Here is a 17,982-nt window from a genome sequence, read left to right on the forward strand (position 1 = left end):
AAAAGTGGAAAAATTACTGTCTGTCTATATGTGAGACTTGAACTCACGGCCTCTGAATCGATACTCCAGCGCACTGCCATCTGAGCCACCAATATTTCCACCATATGGGTCTAAGGGATCTATAGGGGTCGTGAGGGTGATGTATCCAGGGATTGTAAAAATTTAAATAAATACCACAATGTTATGTTATGAAACTCGCATGCGAGTACTTGCACCGTCTAAATAAGCCCTTGCGATTTAGTTATTGAGAATTCTCGCGGCTTGTTTGTGCTAAGGATACATATTTTATTGATAAATCAACAAGGACCTACAAGTTTAACGTTGTTGTACCGTTACCATTATTACTTTATTGTATTATTACACTTACATCTAAGTTTAGATTTACTTTTTGCAACCGGGAAAATATGTAATATTGTTATAGTTTCATACTTCCCTTTGTACGAGAATCTTCAAAAATTCCATCGACTTAAAACTTAAGTCTTCAGCTTTGTAACTTGTATAATATTATTAAGCAGTACCTACTATGTATATAATTTAAGGACTATTTTTTTTATTCAGTCTTTTAATTCACCCTTGTTTAAAAATAAAATTAGAATACTCATACTACTCATAGATTACTTCTCTCTTTTTTCGATATGTACTTACTTTTAATTTAGCATAAGTAGATTGTGTAAATACCTTGTAAATCATACAAATTGTCTATATTATTTTTATAATAGTTATTCCAGTACTTATTTACTGCACAGCGTATAGCAGTGTTAACTGGAGTCAAAGTTATAATTAATTGAGACTAATTAATATTTATTTATAGGTACGAAATTATTTAATTGGTTATATTGCCACGTGTAAATCGAGATTAATACAAATTCGTAATAAATATGCTTGTTTTATTCGATTAATACACCTCAATACAAAAAAATCTTAGAGAAAAAGCCATTGCACACGTGGTAGGTACGGTCAAAAGTACCTATTAATTTATGATCCACTACGTACCTTGTCACAGTGACAATCATTATGAAAGTCGCTAGAGACCCCATACTATTGTCACTGTGACAAGGTACGAAATGGGTCATAAAAGTTTCGACTGTACTACCTACCTATGCTAATAGTTACTACTATTTGACCTATGCTGTTATAGGCTTACCGTTTTAACTGGGCCGTTTGGTAATGATCACGGTGCATTGTGCGCAATTGCCAGATTTTGAATGTTGTTTCTAAATTTTGTATTGTTTTAATTTTAATGCAACAAAATTTGGGTCCCATATAGATATTTGGTCCTGAAAACAAACCGGATCGACCATTAAAAAACTTTTGTCATCTAGCCCTATTAGCATGCAAAGGAATTTGTGCCCCAAAAAACACAATCTATCCTTTAATGACTATATTATACCATATAGATATTACAATTAGAGTTCAAAATTCATTGTCGCTGAGCACAGAAGCGCGGCCGGGTGCAGCGCTGGGTCGTGCGCTTGTCAGTCGCAGCTCGCTCTCAGAAGAACTGCCGAGCGAGCCACCATCGTCGCCGTCAACTCCTAAAACAAACAACTTTTAAAGTGGAAAAATGACTGTCTTGGGTGCGTCTTGAACTCACGGCTTCTGGATCGATACTCCAGCGCGCTTGATATGCTGATGTCACTTTCGCCAAAGAGAATTTCATATTCTCTTTGCTCTCGCTAAGGTATAAATCACAAAGGGATATAACTGAGGACCAATACGTTTGACTGTCTATTTGCTTTTCTATTTATAATACCTATTTCCAAACCAAACAGACAATTTTCGAATTTAGATTTTGCGGTAGCTCGATCCCCATGGTGGATTCGACCCCACAAATGTGAGCTTAATTTACGAAGTTGACTAATTGCCGCAGCGGTATTTATAGTTATTTATTTTTAGGTATGTTAATAGCTCACCTTCAATAAGATCAGCGAAATCGTCGTCTTCAGCGGCAATGGTGCGCGTGGCGGGGCGCGGGCGCGACCAGCGCGACGCCGGTGGCTCATCGTGACCTAAGCATATGATAGTTATCTAGGTAAGTTAAGTACGTGTAATTGCATGGCTGATTGGCTGCCATAGGTTGCAGGTGTAGTGACGACCAAAGTGACCAAATATATCGGAACTTATCCTTACCTAATATTTCGAGCAAAAGTGGTTACAATACCTACAGCCTAAAGGTACATAATTGGCCACTTATTTGGACATCACTATCTATTTGATGCTTACTGAACAGTTGTGCCACTTGTGCCCATAGTAAACGGAGAACGTTCTCGAGAACGGCACGTCTGTACCGCAAACGAACAGCCGAAATGCACATCGTCAAATGTGGATTTACTACTACGACGTGACGACGTAGCGTAGCTCAATTAGGGGCTATTCATAAGTTACGTCATTTTAATTTAGGGGGGGGGGGGGTCTGGGCATCGGATGACGGTATCATGAAGTAGGAGGAAATGGGGTCATTTGAAGCATGATTTTTGGATGATTATAGGGGGGGGGGGGGGTCAAAAATCGATGACGTAATTTATGGACAGCCCCTTAACAGTGAAAGTACGTGATGGTTTTTCCGATACATGGTACAATATTAGACTGGCAGACAGATTTTCTTCAGTGTAGCATTTGTCTATAATAAAACAGATCGTCATACCGTAGAGCGCGCGGTCCGAGTCTGAGTCTGACCGCGAGTCGTCCTCATCCCGCACTTCGTCGAGCGAGTCGCGCCCCGCCATATTGCCGAATGCCCGCCGAGCCTCCGCGGCACCCGTGCCTGCGAACGAGAACCAATTTACCATCAGGAAGGGTATCCCTCTCTGCTTCTCGAACTTTTTTATCTCGGCAAGTTGACCGTAGCTACTGCATTGATTTCACTTTGCGAACGTTGATCTTTAAACTTATCAAGTTGGAGAGAAAATTGGATGTCCCACAAAGTTAGTATATTCAGAAAACCATTTAAATTGTTTAAAACGATACATAGAGAAATACCATTTCTAAAATAACACTCACTCTCTCTAACTGCTGGCACTAGCACTAGCATCACCCTTGCTTCTCTGAGTGGAAACAAAAAGCGATTTAGCGGCCTCTAACGGCTCGGCCACGACATTAAGCGAATTGCAATGCCGGCAGCGATAACCTTAAGTTGGAGCGAGACACATCAGCGATCAGACCTTTCGTTCCCACCTATGATCGTCGCTGCCTGCGTCGCCAGTCGCGTAATGTCGTGGCTGCGCCGTAAATGATATTGGAATATGAGCAGTAAAAAGTAAACACATAGTGGTTTACTGCAAATGGGTTACTTCTTAACGTCAGCAAGTCTAACGTAATGTTATTCTCAGGACGGACGACTACCACGACCCCATGTGTAGTAGACTGCCCTATGCCAATATGCTGTGAAACGAAGTTCCTTGGCTTTGTGTTGGATTCGAATCTTAACTGGAAGTGCCATGTTGACCAGCTATGCAATAGACTGAGTAGTGCGGTCTTTGCGTTACGGAAGTTGAAACCCCTTATTTCGTACGTTTCATTAAAATCGGTCTACTATGCTCACTTCCACTCACTAATGACATATGGTGTGCTCATTTGGGGGAACTCTACGGATGCAAATCGAGTGTTTATTATGCAAAAACAGGCAATACGAACGCTAGCCGGTGTGAAGCGTAGACATTCATGCAGAGACCTTTTTGTAACGCATAAAATAATGACACACTACTCATTATATTTATTCGAAATTATTATGTACGTTAGAAATAACTTATCTTTGTTTAAACGCGTTGAGGTATCTGGTATAAACATTAGAACTACAGGTCGATTACGAACAGTTCCACGTCGCATGGCACTAGCAGCAAAGAACCCGCGTGTTATCGGTCCGACTTATTATGAGCGATTACCTGCAGAAATAAGGACGGAAACATCTGATACAAAATTCAAGCGTCGATTGAGAAACTTTTTACTGGACAACCCATTATATTCAATAAGTGAATTTTTTGACATAACTGTATAATTTATATTCGCATACCTATTCTTGACATTGTCTTTGTTTATTATTGTTATTATTTGACGATCCTTCTCAGGTGAAAGTTTTCATATTATGTATTATTAATGAAATTAATTAATTTGGACTATTTTGCTATTATTTAAATTTATTTCTGACGATCACAATATAGATTCTTATAAATTGACATTAATGTAATTTGTACTGCAATCATATGTTGTGAAATAAATAAATCTAATCTAATCTAATCTAATCATATACCCAACATTCCCTCTTCCATGGTACCAGTGATACAATGTTTTTGGGAGAATATATACCTATTACTCCTATTAGGTATATTGTATTGACCTGCAGTTTTGATACGCAGACGTGTCTTGGGTCTCGTGGCCGGCCGTGGCTGCTTCGCTTCAAACTCTTTTGCGTCGTCGCTTGAGTCCAGCTCATCTGATAATAAAAATAAGTGATGTTAATGTATTGTGACTTGATCATGTTTGATGAACAAGACAATCATTCTTAGTATATCATGTAATCATTCGTAGTGGAATATAAATTCCAACTTGTGTTCATTTTACCAATAAAGATATAAAAGTACCTAGTAGGTATATACTAATAAATTTAATTATTATTTGCACCTGATTCGCTAAGTTTCCCCAGCACATCTTCCGCTTCGTATTTGTGGATGAGCTGCATGATAGCCGCCTGCTGCTCTTCGGCCGCCTGGAAAAAATTATTTGTCCACTATTGGAAGATGTAAGAATGAAACAGGTCACCTATGAATGATCCATAGGTACAGTCAACTGTATAAATATGGGTGTAACCAACTTATTCAAAAATATGTCCCATAGTTCTTAATTCACTGACATAATTAAGAGCTTATGGGACATATTTTTGAGATGATTTGTGCACCAATATTTTTACAGTTAATCCCGTCCACTCTGTCAAAAGTCACCTGCTAAAGTAGAAAAAGTCGATTCACAGAGCCCAGTGCTGCTCCGCGTTAAATAAGACCTAAAATCCTAGGACCTCAAATTACTCTTATTATTATTACGCCATCGTTTACTGACCTCAGCTTGAGCGGTCTCCAGCACGCTCAACTGGTGTTTCAGCGCTTCAACGCAGCGGTAGCGCAACACGTACTGGTCCCATAGTTGCTCGATCTCGGTCTCCAATGCTGTCAACTCGCCCTGGTATGCTGGCCTGCGGAACAAGCGACATATTATTAGGTTAGAAGGTACTAAAGAAAAAAAACAATTAAACCTAACCACATCAGCCAGTACTGATAACTGAAACACAGTCTTTGTACAATCCTCAATATGGAGCCCTATTTAGGTGATCTTTGGCTTATTCATGTATTCACAACTGTGATTTACACTATCATACCTCCCGTTGAGAACGGCAGCAACCAACAACCTAAATAAGGTTGTTGGTTGCTGCCGTTCTCATCTGCTACCTTGCTAGCTCCTAAGGTCGTTTTCTGACTTAATAGTACGGAATCGATAAAGTGCTCAGTATTTCTTCGTGTCCCAACCTATTTAGGTCACAGTACTGCCGTGTCCCCGATTCCTTATCAGCAAAGAGCCTCGCGAACCCTAAGCGCCACTTGCACCATCCCACACTAACCTGAAGTTAACCGATTAAACCAGTAACCCAGTGTCAAATTGTACTGGTAACCATGGTAACTCCAGGTTTAACCGGTTAAACCCGGATTAGTGAATGGGTGCAAGTGTAAAAAGTCTGCTGTGTTGCTGGACACCGCACTGCCGTCTAATTCGGGTCCTATACTTCTTTCATAATCATAAGTATTTATTGTGACTATAGGTATATAAAAGGTGTTACATTTCATAGTTACAAAAGTATGTGAACAAAAGAGTGACGAGTTGAAGTGAGTGAGTGGGGGCACTCACTCACTTCAACTCACTTCAGCCGGGCTAGCACATGATTGGCGCGACAGTATCTCGCGGCGAGATAGACTACCCGTCACTCTTTTGTTCACATACTTACATTAAGACGGGTAGTCTATCTCGCCGCGAGATACTGGTCCCGATTCGGATTCTGAAATAGATATCTATTAGATATCTTTTAGACATCACCAAGATACCATAACGATATGTTTAAGATCTAACCTGTCAAATTTGACATTTGCGCGATTCTGGAGATACTCTTGAACGGTTTCCACAGGATTATGACTTAGAGATCCAATTCACATCTAATAGATATCTTACTCTATCTAACGTAAAAGTGACATTGGTTGCCCGAATTGCGCTGCAAAAGAGAACTAGTTGATACCTAAAGTATAACGTATCTATAATGGATCTAGTACGTGTCGTCTCTTGTGAATATCTTGAAGTTCGAATACGGCAGACTGTCGCGCCAATCATGCGCTGCAGACTTACTTAATCTTCTGCACCGTGAGTAGGCGCTTCTCTGCGCGCTGCAGCTCCGCTCGCCTGCGCTCCAGTTTCGCGTCCAGCGCTGCCTCGGAGGCCGCCACATTGTCGATGCGTTCGCGCGCGTCCGTCACTCGTGCCGCCGCTGTCTCTAACTAAATATAAAATAATTCATGTGACATCTAGACTTCTTCCACTGATAATAGGTATTACTCATTTAGAATGCGCGAGGTGCACCCAAATTTCGTCCTCTATCTCAAGAAAACTTAAGTTGGGGTACTTGACCGTTTGTCAAGGATTCTATAGTAGTTTATGTTACATAAAAGGGATCAAAATGATATATTTCCGTCAAGGGCGTACATTGAATCCTGAATGAAGCGATGGATTCTAAAGTAGAATCCTGAGCGTAATGAGGGATTCAAGTGTTAACGCCCAAGACGAAATAATTTTGATACCGTGTGACAACATACTGCTTTTCACATCAACTATATATAAGGAAAATAACAAAATCTTAGTGTTGACACAATCTGATGCAAACAGATTATTTAAGCTACAAACATAATGTGCAAAAAAAATTAAAATTGTGTGCAGAAAAGTGTTACTTTGATCCCTCCTAGCAAGGAGGAAAATTGCCACTTTGATCCCTCCTAGCAAGGAAGAAAATATTTTTTTCCGAATAATATTTTTATACACAGAACACCATCTCGCTATGATAATCGTATTGAGATGAGCTACTAGCTACTGCTAAGTATATCGGTAGCACTTACCGCACGGCGCAGACATGCTTCCATGGCCGACATGTCCAGCGGACGAGCTAAGGCCTGTTCACGTTGCTCCTGTGTAAACCAATCGTTACCATTAATTTCAATCCTCTTCTACAAATAAATACAGTCGAGGTGGGCAATGTTGAGACCGTTCCAGGCGGTAGTACCATAAAGATTACAGCTAAGGAAGTGGAGTTAGTTATAAAACAGATGGTCAGGGGTAAATCGCCTGGTCATCACGGTCTCAGCATTGAACATCTCAAATATGCCGGGGTACATATGCCGCGCATTCTTGCTATGTTCTTTACACTATGCTTAAGACACTCTTACCTGCCCGAGCAACTCACAAGAACAATAGTAGTTCCACTGGTGAAAAATAGAACAGGTGACTTGTCGGATCCAGGGAACTATAGACCAATCTCACTTGCAACAATAGTGGCGAAAGTGCTTGACAGTTTGCTTAATGCACAACTTTGTAAGCATATAGAGTTGCACGACGCGCAATTCGGGTTTAGGCCAGGTCTGTCAACGGAAACCGCTATACTGTGCCTTAAGCAAGCTGTCAGGTACTATAGGGACAGAAACACGCCAATATATGCATGTTTTTTGGACCTATCCAGGGCTTTTGATCTGGTTGCGTACGACATACTTTGGGATAAATTAGAAAAAACAGGTTTGCCGAAAGAATATATTAATCTTTTAAGGTACTGGTACAGCAACCAGATCAATCTGGTGAGATGGGCAGGAGTAGACTCCGATGAGTATAAGCTTCAGTGTGGTGTGAGGCAGGGGGGGCTTTCCTCACCTGTCCTCTTTAATTTGTACATGAACGAGTTGATCGGGGAGCTCAGCAGCATGCGTATAGGTTGTCATATTGGTCAGGCTTGCTTTAACAATATCAGTTACGCCGATGATATGGTGCTGCTGGGACCCTCGGTTAACTCGATCAGGAAACTACTTGCGAGGTGCGAGGCTTACGCTGAGCGGCATGGTCTTAGGTACAATGCAGGAAAAAGTGAGGTGTTGGTATTTAAGGCACGAAAGTATAACCCGACCACTGTACCTAAGATCGTGCTGGGAGGCATACCTCTTAAGGTTGTAAATGAATTTAAATATCTAGGTCATGTAATTAATAATGAACTAAGAGACGATTTAGACATAGAAAGAGAAAGGAGGGCAATGTCTATAAGGGGCAACATGCTTGCCCGCAGATTCGCACGTTGTAATACGCAAGTTAAGCTGACGCTATTTAGAGCGTATTGTCAGACGTTTTATACGTGCGGTCTGTGGGCAAGTTTTACACAAAGGGCCTACAACACGTTGCGAGTCCAATACAATAACATCCTTAGGGTGCTGTTAAGGCTGCCGAGGCACTGTAGTGCGTCAGGCATGTTCGCCGAGGCGCGAACGGACGACTTTTATGCCATTAGACGGAAAAGAGTGGCGTCATTACTACGACGTGTGCGCGGCAGCACTAACAGCATGCTAAGGGCGTTAGACGAGCGCCTCGACTGCCCGCTCATTAAGTACTGGGCAGAACTAGTCATAGGTAGGTCTAAGTAGATATAGGGTACTAACATAGTATTAAGTCTAAAATGTTACTAACAAAATATGGATCGCTTTTGGTCTGAAATAAAGAATTTTTATTTTATTTTATTTTTTATTTAATAACCTATACGGAAGTCAAATTGCTAGAACGAGCGACAAGGGGGATGGAAACTACGAGTCACATAGTTTTAAGTATGGAGTGTATAGGTACTTATACCGCAAAAGACTGAGGCCCATTTGCACCGTTCACTAACAGGGGGTTAACCGGTTAAATTTGGAGTTACCATGGTTACCAGTACCATTTGACACTAGGTTAACGGGTCAACCAACCCCGAGTTAGTGGGATGGTGCAAATGGCCCTTAGTGACATATGTTTAAGACTCACCTTACGTTCTGTTTCTTTACCAAGCAGATCCAATAAAAAGGATCCCTGAGCTGTGATGTCAGTTGCTAGGGCTCTTGCTTGTTTGATTTCGCCCAGCTGTAACAGAAACCATATTTGACGGCGCTTAGCAGTAGCGCCATCTACCCTAATAAGATTGGACTTACTCCGTTAACATGGTGAATTCACTAGCTGATTGTCGTATGGATTGTAGTGATGTAACGGCGCACAACAGTGGCGCCATCTATCCGATCAAGAGCGAACTTGCTCGTCTGCTGTGGGTTCGCTCTAGCGAAGCGTCGTATCGATGGTAGCGAGGCGACCGTTATGACATAAAGCTAATCAAATTGAATAATAAGAAAAACCTAACGGTCGCACGCGCACCACGTCCTCGACGAATCGCTAATAGTTGCATTGTATGTAATTCCTAATTGTCCTAATTTAGTTAAGTTCTTGCCTGAATTAATAACGAGTGTGAGTTTAGTGGATATATGGTGATTTATTGATTGTTAACCTGAAAATTAAAATGCTAGTTGATTACATAGTGTTTTAATCACGTTCATTGCCCAAATACCCACGATGTCTACCCTAGATAAGGCCACTCCTGCACCTACATCAGAAGTTGGAGACACTGGGCAAAAAAATGAGGAGAAACAGGCGCAAACTGAAGAATCATCTGCCTCAAAACTATTGAGCAATATGGAAGTATTATTATCGCGCGTGCTAGCGACGCCGCAAACTGTGAGTAATACTAATACATCGATTAAACTTTTGGAATTTAATCCTGATGATTCGGATGCGGACATAGATGGTTGGTGTAACGTATCGGAATTAATTATAAAAAGCAAGCAGCTTGAAGGTGTTGATTTGCTTGTCGCTCTTACAAGGGCGTTAAAGGGACGTGCATCCACATGTCTTACCAAGCTAAACCTCAGTGAATTGACATGGGATATTATAAAACAAACGTTGATCGCCAGATTCTCTAAACCAAAATTATATCAAGATCATTTTGATGATATATTGCGATTTGAAATTGGTGCCAAAGAAACGGCATCTGAAGCAGCTATGCGTTTGTGGAATTTGATTGACCGCATCCCCAAATTAGAAATGCTTGAAGAAATAACAACTGGCTTTGTGATATCGGTATTATGCCAAAAAGATAACCTCATACGCCGTGAATTAAATGCTCATACGATCACAACCAGGGCCCAACTTTTTAGAATACTCGGTGGAATATCTCTAAAGCGACGGTATGAAGGAACCGATAAGCTGGAACCAGAAATAAAACGCCCTCGCACTGCTAATGATAAATTTATTGGTAAATGTCATTATTGTGGCATAGCAGGTCATCGACAAGCTGATTGTAGGAAACGACGACAAGAAGACTCCGCGTCTGGAACATCTACGTCACAGGATTCTTCGAAATCAACGCGTCCGGTTGATAAAGCACCTGCTGTTTCCTGTTACACATGTGGCAAACCCGGGCACTTGGCTCCTGCGTGTCCAGACAGAAGCAGCAGTAAGGCAGCCGTGGTCAAAACTGTCAACCTGTGTGAGCATCGATCCTCGAGGGGAACCTTGGATACATCTTCCGGTGAGCGTGTCTCCTTTTTATTTGATAGCGGGTCATCTTGTTGTCTTGTAAGAGAAAGCTATCGTAAGTTTTTCCCAGGGACTGAGTGCGATGATCTAGTGTATCTTAGCGGTATAGGAGAAGATGATGTAAGATGTATATCTCAGATCCTCAGTAAGGTTGTAATTGGTAAGGTGGCTGCGACACTGTTATTTCATGTTGTGCCTGATAACGTCTTATCAATGCCGGTTATGATTGGCAGGGATATTTTGAAGCAAGGAATTAGCGTTTATATAGACGATGATAATTTAATATTTAATTACAAACAAAGGGCAAATTTATGCGATCTATCTTCGAAAAGGGCAATTACAGATGTCGATACTGATTTACAAGGGGAAGATAAAGAGGCTCTTTTGAAAGTGCTTAATAAGTATGCTGAACATTTTACTGATGGTATACCTACTAATCGTGTTACAACGGGAGAGCTTAAAATAGACTTAATTGACGAAAGCAAAATTGTAAAACGGTGTCCTTATAGATTAGCACCAATTGAAAAACAAATAGTTAGGGAAAAAGTTGAGCAGCTTTTAAAATCTGGGGTGATTAGGGAAAGCACTTCACCTTTTGCCAGCCCAATACTACTAGTGAAGAAAAAAGACGATTCAGATAGGCTTTGTGTAGACTATCGCGGGCTCAATGCCAACACACGTCCAGAACATTACCCGCTGCCTCGTATTGAGGAACAAATTGACCATCTGTCAGGTTCCAAGTATTTCTCGTCCTTAGACATGGCATCAGGATTCCACCAAATTCCAATTCATCCTGAATCTATAGAAAAAACGGCCTTCGTAACACCTGAGGGCCAATATGAATACCTTGCCATGCCTTTCGGGTTGCGCAATGCACCTTCTGTGTTTCAGAGGTGTATTACGAAGGCATTGCAACACCTTAAGGACAGGCCTCTGATATACATGGACGACGTTCTGTGTCACTCAACTACTGTAACCGAGGGATTACAGCGTCTTGACGATGTTTTGGCAGCACTCGCTCAGGCTGGATTTTCGTTTAACTTGCGAAAATGTCACTTCATGAAACAAAACGTTAACTATCTAGGTTATTCCATTCAATCTGGTGAAATCAGACCGAACGCGCGAAAAATCCAAGCTCTGATAGACTCCCCCCAACCCAAAACGGCAACACAAGTGAGACAGTTCCTGGGTCTTGCCTCTTACTTCCGCAAATTTATTCCAAACTTCTCTCAATTGGCCGGTCCACTGTACCCTTTAACAAAATTGAAAGGACCTATACAATGGACCTCACAACATGAAAAGATTCGTAATTCGATTGTTAGTATTTTAACATCTGAGCCGGTTTTGACAATTTTCAACCCTGATTTACCTGTGGAACTCCACACTGATGCGAGTTCTGAGGGTTACGGCGCGATCCTTATTCAAAGAAAAGATAATTTACCTCACGTCGTAGAGTATTTTAGCAGGCGTACGTCCGAAGTTGAATCACGGTATCATTCGTACGAGTTAGAAACTCTTGCGGTAGTACGCGCAGTAGAACACTTCCGCCATTATCTCTATGGTCGCCGGTTTCAGGTATATACCGACTGCAATTCCCTTAAAGCGTCAAAATCCAAGGTCGACCTTACGCCACGTGTTCATCGCTGGTGGGCTTATTTACAGGCGTACGACTTCGATATTATTTACCGTGAAGGCCGTGGAATGGAGCACGCCGATTACTTCTCTCGAAACTTGACACCCTTAGTAAATGCTTCAAGTTGTGATAAAGCAGAAACTAAATCGGTTCAATTTGTCGAACTCCATCAGGGCTGGTTATCGGTCGAGCAAAAACGGGACAACGAAGTTCAGGATTTGATCACAAAATTCAATAATGACCAGCTACCTGAAACTGTAGCACATACATATGACGTCCGGGATGGAATACTTTACAGAAAAGTAGTGCGAAATAAAATCGTCTCGTGGTTGCCAGTAGTTCCACGTTCCCTGATTTGGACACTGATAAATCATATTCACAACGAGATACAACATTTAGGCAAAGATAAGACCCTAGACAAATTATACGAACAGTATTGGTTCCCTCAAATGTCAAAATGCGTACGCAAATTTATTGACTCTTGTATAGTTTGCAAGTCATCAAAAGGTATTTCCGGTGCTCAACCTATTCAACTACATCCGATACCAAAAATCCCGGTGCCTTGGCACACTGTTCATGTGGACTTCACTGGAAAGTTGAGTGGGAAGAGTGACCGGAGGGAATACTGTTCGGTTATAATTGACGCGTTTACTAAGTACGTACTTCTTGAGCACACTACATCCCTCGATGCAAATAGTGCTATCAAAGCGCTTGACAGGGCTGTTTCCCTTTTTGGGGCCCCGAAACGGCTGATAGCAGATCAAGGCAGTTGTTATGTTAGCTCGGAATTTAAATCCTATTGTGCTAAGAACAATATTGAACTTCACTTTATTGCGACGGGATCCAGTAGGGCTAATGGTCAGGTCGAGCGTGTGATGCGAACCTTAAAGAGCCTACTGACAATTATAGAAAACGATGCAAATAAAACCTGGCGTGATGAATTAGGGAATGTACAGCTCGCGATAAATAGCACTAGGTCTGCTGTAACTAAATATACCCCCACGGAACTGATGTTCGGGATTCAGGCTCAATCATTAGGAATATCGAGTATAGACCCTGTTCCAACAAATTCTCACACACGATTAGAACTTAATGTTATCAGAGAGGATGCTTTAAATAATATTAACAGAGCTGCGACATCAGAAATCGAACGTTTTAATCGCGGTCGTGCGATCATCAAACCGTTTTCTAAAGGAGAGTACGTGTTTATAAAAAGTAGTGAACGCAGTCAAACAAAACTAGCTAGAAAATTCAAAGGTCCGTATCTTATAACCGCCGTTCTTGATAATGACAGATATGAGCTAAAAAGTTTAAATAATCCCCATCGTATATTTAAATATGCTCATGAAAATTTGCGCGCGGTACCTCCAGGTCACGAAGGTTTACTTGAGATTTCAACTAATTTATTAAATGAAGAGGAGACCGTGACGGCGCCAATAAATATAGAAGATAGTTTAGAATTAGACAGTAACGAAGATAGAATTTCTAGAAATAGTTGTGAAACTTTAACTGCATGTTCAGACACCATATCTGTAAGTCGATCTGAAACAGTTACTGCAGGTTCCGATACCGATAGTGTATGTTCCGATCCTGAGACGATGGAAGTACAGTGCGAAGTTGAAGTTCATGCTGAACAAGATACTCCGTAGTTTTAGCTATTATATAATACTTGAATGTAATTTGTTGTATAAATGGTTATAATGGTGATGAAAGTTGGTCGAAAGGACAGTGCTTTCGACGCCAGAGTCTGGTTAGCGATGCACTCGTCCGGTCCAGACTTTTAGATGTGATGGTTGCTAGAGAGTGTCGTCCGGGCCAAAGGGTCTTTGGTTGAAGGGATGCACTTCTCTATTCGCATTATGTTGCGTGTGTATTGATTGGTCGAAGGGACAGTGTCGTCCGGTTCAGGCCCTACTTTTCATTAAGTTATCGCTGATCGAAGGCACACTCGTCCGGTCCAAATCAACAAGAGAATACCTAACTATAAAAATAAGGATTGAGGATACCTATTGAATATAAGTTAATTACTATGTTTGATTACTTAAGCTTGTCAGGTTGGACGAGCGGATAGATGGGTCAGTTGTTGGTTTGTTGCAGGACCACTCACAAAATAGCGCCCGAGGACGGTCGACAGTCAGTTTGGCCGTGACGGCGCTTAGCAGTAGCGCCATCTACCCTAATAAGATTGGACTTACTCCGTTAACATGGTGAATTCACTAGCTGATTGTCGTATGGATTGTAGTGATGTAACGGCGCACAACAGTGGCGCCATCTATCCGATCAAGAGCGAACTTGCTCGTCTGCTGTGGGTTCGCTCTAGCGAAGCGTCGTATCGATGGTAGCGAGGCGACCGTTATGACATAAAGCTAATCAAATTGAATAATAAGAAAAACCTAACGGTCGCACGCGCACCACGTCCTCGACGAATCGCTAATAGTTGCATTGTATGTAATTCCTAATTGTCCTAATTTAGTTAAGTTCTTGCCTGAATTAATAACGAGTGTGAGTTTAGTGGATATATGGTGATTTATTGATTGTTAACCTGAAAATTAAAATGCTAGTTGATTACATAGTGTTTTAATCACGTTCATTGCCCAAATACCCACGATGTCTACCCTAGATAAGGCCACTCCTGCACCTACATATTAGATTACCTATTTATTTTTGTCATTATTGTAACAACAACATTTCCTACTAAAAGTGCGTGCAACCGTAGACATAGGCCTAATTCCTCAATAGAAAGTGGCCTTAATCCACAATGGTATTTAAAATTAGTCAAGATAGTAGTAAAATAGCAATGGATGGCTTACCCGACTCGTGACGTCATAAGTCAAGGGTACGTCAGGCCGCTGTTCGTCGGGCGGCGGCGCCTGCAGAGCGTCGCGGAGCAGAGACGCCACTTTGAGTAGTTCGCGCACCGCCCAGCCGTCGGCGCCGTAAAGGCGCTTGCCGTTCAACTTTAGGTTAGCTCGAGAATGCTAGGAGAAATAAAATTATGTAATTAATCCAGCAAAATCTAGTAATTATAGGGACTTGCACAAGGGCGTCCGCTTGCTGTTGCACGGAGCGGGTGAGCGTGAGCTGGTTAAAGAAAAATAGTATGAGCAAACGCGTCAGCGCGGCCGCCAGCCTACGTCGGGCTCAACCCGAGCCGCCAGCCAGCGAGTACACTCATCTACCGCCTCCCACTCTCCCATTTGGGTTTGCGGAAGCGGATATGTTAACCAATTAAAACCGTGGGTTATGGCCCCAACTTTTATTAAGGTTTGTACTCATAACTTACGAAAAGCGCTATCGCATGTGTGACGAGCGCGACCCGTTGCTCGGCGTCGGCGCGGCCCCCGCGGAGTTCTACGTCGGGCTCCACCCGAGCCGCCAGCCAACGTGTGCACTCCTCCACCGCCTCCCAGTTGGGGTTGCGGAAACTCTCCATGTTGATCTGGCGAGGGTAGCCAAGAGCGCGCATGGCTTCGCTGAAATCTATTTTTTTTTAAACACGTTAACCCTAGAAATGCCAAGGAAGCCTAAAGTCGATATGATTTTACGCCGTTTGTAGTTTGAACCTAATAGTATGTACCTACATATAAATCTGCTCTGTCAGATAGGTATATAGGTACTAATTAGGTAAGTTAGGTAGGTACTTTAAAATGCTTTAAACTGTACCTAAATAGGTAAAGTAGGTACAGTAAGACGACAAATTACATTTTTCGGTGTTATACAGGGTGAAATTTAAATCACTGGCCATATTCATTCCCGGCACTAGGTTACACTTAAGGAATCTATTAAGCGAAAAAAAAGAGTACACCTTTTTTAAATTTTCATTTTTCAATTTTTAAATATTTTCCACGAGTCGTGGTCACCCTATATTACCACAAATGTAAACAAACCTAATAGTAGGTTTTAACAACAACATCAGCAAAACCCTTATCTGACCTTCACTAAACCTTATAATCGTTGCAATATGGTCCACCTAGTTAGTGTTGGCGATGGTAGGCAGGTTTATCAATTTGGAGGGTAGTCTAAACTAAACCATTCCGCGCTAGCGGTAAACATAACGGTAAGCATAAATGATTAGTCACTCGTCACTCGCCAACCTTAAAATAATAATCGCGCGCATACTAAGGTTAAAAAAAATGTTTTCGAACCGGGAATATTACGAAGTGGTACGGTGTTATTTATTAAGTGGTGAGTGTTTACGTGGTGCACAAAGATTATACGAAATGGAATCCGTTCCACGCCTTCGCAGACAAGGATTGAATCCAAGAGTACCATCTCGTGGGACTTTCGTTAATTGCGTCGATTTTTAATCAAATGTACGTAAGTTGATTCAATTTTTTAAATACGTCTGAATGCAAAGATTCCTGACCTAGTTTTTACTCATTGTTTTTAAGCCACGGACGTTTTGTTAATAATCATTAGTCAGAAATAACATTTTAGATTAAAAATGGGTTGCCTTTTGCATTTTGACGGTTCTAAGCCCGTTAATATGAAAGGAAAAATTAGCAACTTATGTAGGTAATCTCGCTGCAATAGGGTTCATAATTGGTGACGCGACGCGAAACAGCGGGAGGGGCGGGGTGTCAATGACCTTAACTGATAAGAGAGAAGCGGGTGTAGTGGGTAGTTGTCGGTTCACCATAACGTACGAGGTTTTTAGGACAACTTGATGATGAGTTATTTCGAAAAAAATGTACTGAGCGGTATTAAAAGAAAAAACACGTGTTTAATATTTTTTCGAGTTCTTTCGGTTGTTTCAATTTGGCCAGTGAATTAAATTTCACCCTGTATGAAAGCAAATGCTTCAATGTTTTTAGGTACTACTTGACTAATATAGGAGCTGAAACGAAGCTGTAAAAAGCTTGAACATTTAATAATTCCTTAAATATTAAATACTTACTTCTTAGATCTCTATACGACATTATAACAATTATAAATAGCAAATTACTGGAATTAAATTCGTTTGATTTCCAGGTTATCCTCCCCACTTGCAAATGACAACTCTTTGTTTGTTTTCATGCGTTGCCATGGTAACCAATGGTTACATTTGTTAGTTTGGCAACATTGGGTCGGTTAAGTCCCAGGGTGCGTTAAGCCGGCCATACACGTCCGGAGTGTCTCTCTAAATTCAGATCTTTGATTCAGATTCTTAATAAAATTCAGAAAGCCCGGAATTACATACAAATACAATGTCATAAAAAATTTTTGATAATGAATTTTTCAGATCGATCTGTAAAAAACCGGGCAAGTGCGAGTCGGACTCGCGCACGAAGGGTTCGGTACCATAATGCAAAAAAAAAAAACCAAAAAAAAACGGTCACCCATCCAAGTACTGACCACTCCCCGACGTTGCTCAACTTCGGTCAAAAATCACGTTTGTTGTATGGGAGCCCCATTTAAATCTTTATTTTATTCTGTTTTTAGTATTTGTTGTTATAGCGGCAACAGAAATACATCATCTGTGAAAATTTCAACAATTTCAACGGTTCGTGAGATACAGCCTGGTGACAGACAGACGGACAGACGGACGGACAGCGAAGTCTTAGTAATAGAGGGTCCCGTTTGACCCTTTGGGTACGGAACCCTAAAAAAGGATACTGACGAGCGTTCTCAATTCAGAATGTGCACATTAAGATCAAATAATATAATTTGATAATACTCACTAAGTTAAGTTAAGATTATGA

At 41.3% G+C, this 17,982-nt stretch overlaps 1 protein-coding gene across 2 annotated transcripts; it reads right to left on the reverse strand.

Annotated features, from left to right (window-relative positions):
* Positions 1-1,361: 1,361 nt before the first annotated feature.
* LOC134667382 (clusterin-associated protein 1) lies at positions 1,362-17,479 on the reverse strand. Of its 2 annotated transcripts, none has more exons than XM_063524780.1 (12): positions 17,199-17,479; positions 15,585-15,781; positions 15,112-15,279; positions 9,070-9,165; positions 7,140-7,208; positions 6,379-6,527; positions 5,050-5,182; positions 4,618-4,702; positions 4,334-4,429; positions 2,645-2,764; positions 1,914-2,009; positions 1,362-1,535 (listed from the first exon to the last, which is right to left on the reverse strand). In XM_063524780.1, exons 1-12 carry the CDS (start codon positions 17,218-17,220, stop codon positions 1,414-1,416), a joined length of 1,353 nt encoding a protein of 450 aa, XP_063380850.1. In that variant the 5' UTR covers positions 17,221-17,479; the 3' UTR covers positions 1,362-1,413. The 2 variants fall into 2 exon arrangements, with proteins under 2 accessions (XP_063380850.1, XP_063380851.1); XM_063524781.1 differs by having other exon boundaries at positions 6,379-6,523; positions 7,136-7,208.
* Positions 17,480-17,982: the final 503 nt, after the last annotated feature.

This window comes from Cydia fagiglandana, chromosome 9 (genome assembly GCF_963556715.1).
Source record: "Cydia fagiglandana chromosome 9, ilCydFagi1.1, whole genome shotgun sequence".
NCBI classification, from domain to species: Eukaryota; Metazoa; Arthropoda; class Insecta; order Lepidoptera; family Tortricidae; genus Cydia; species Cydia fagiglandana.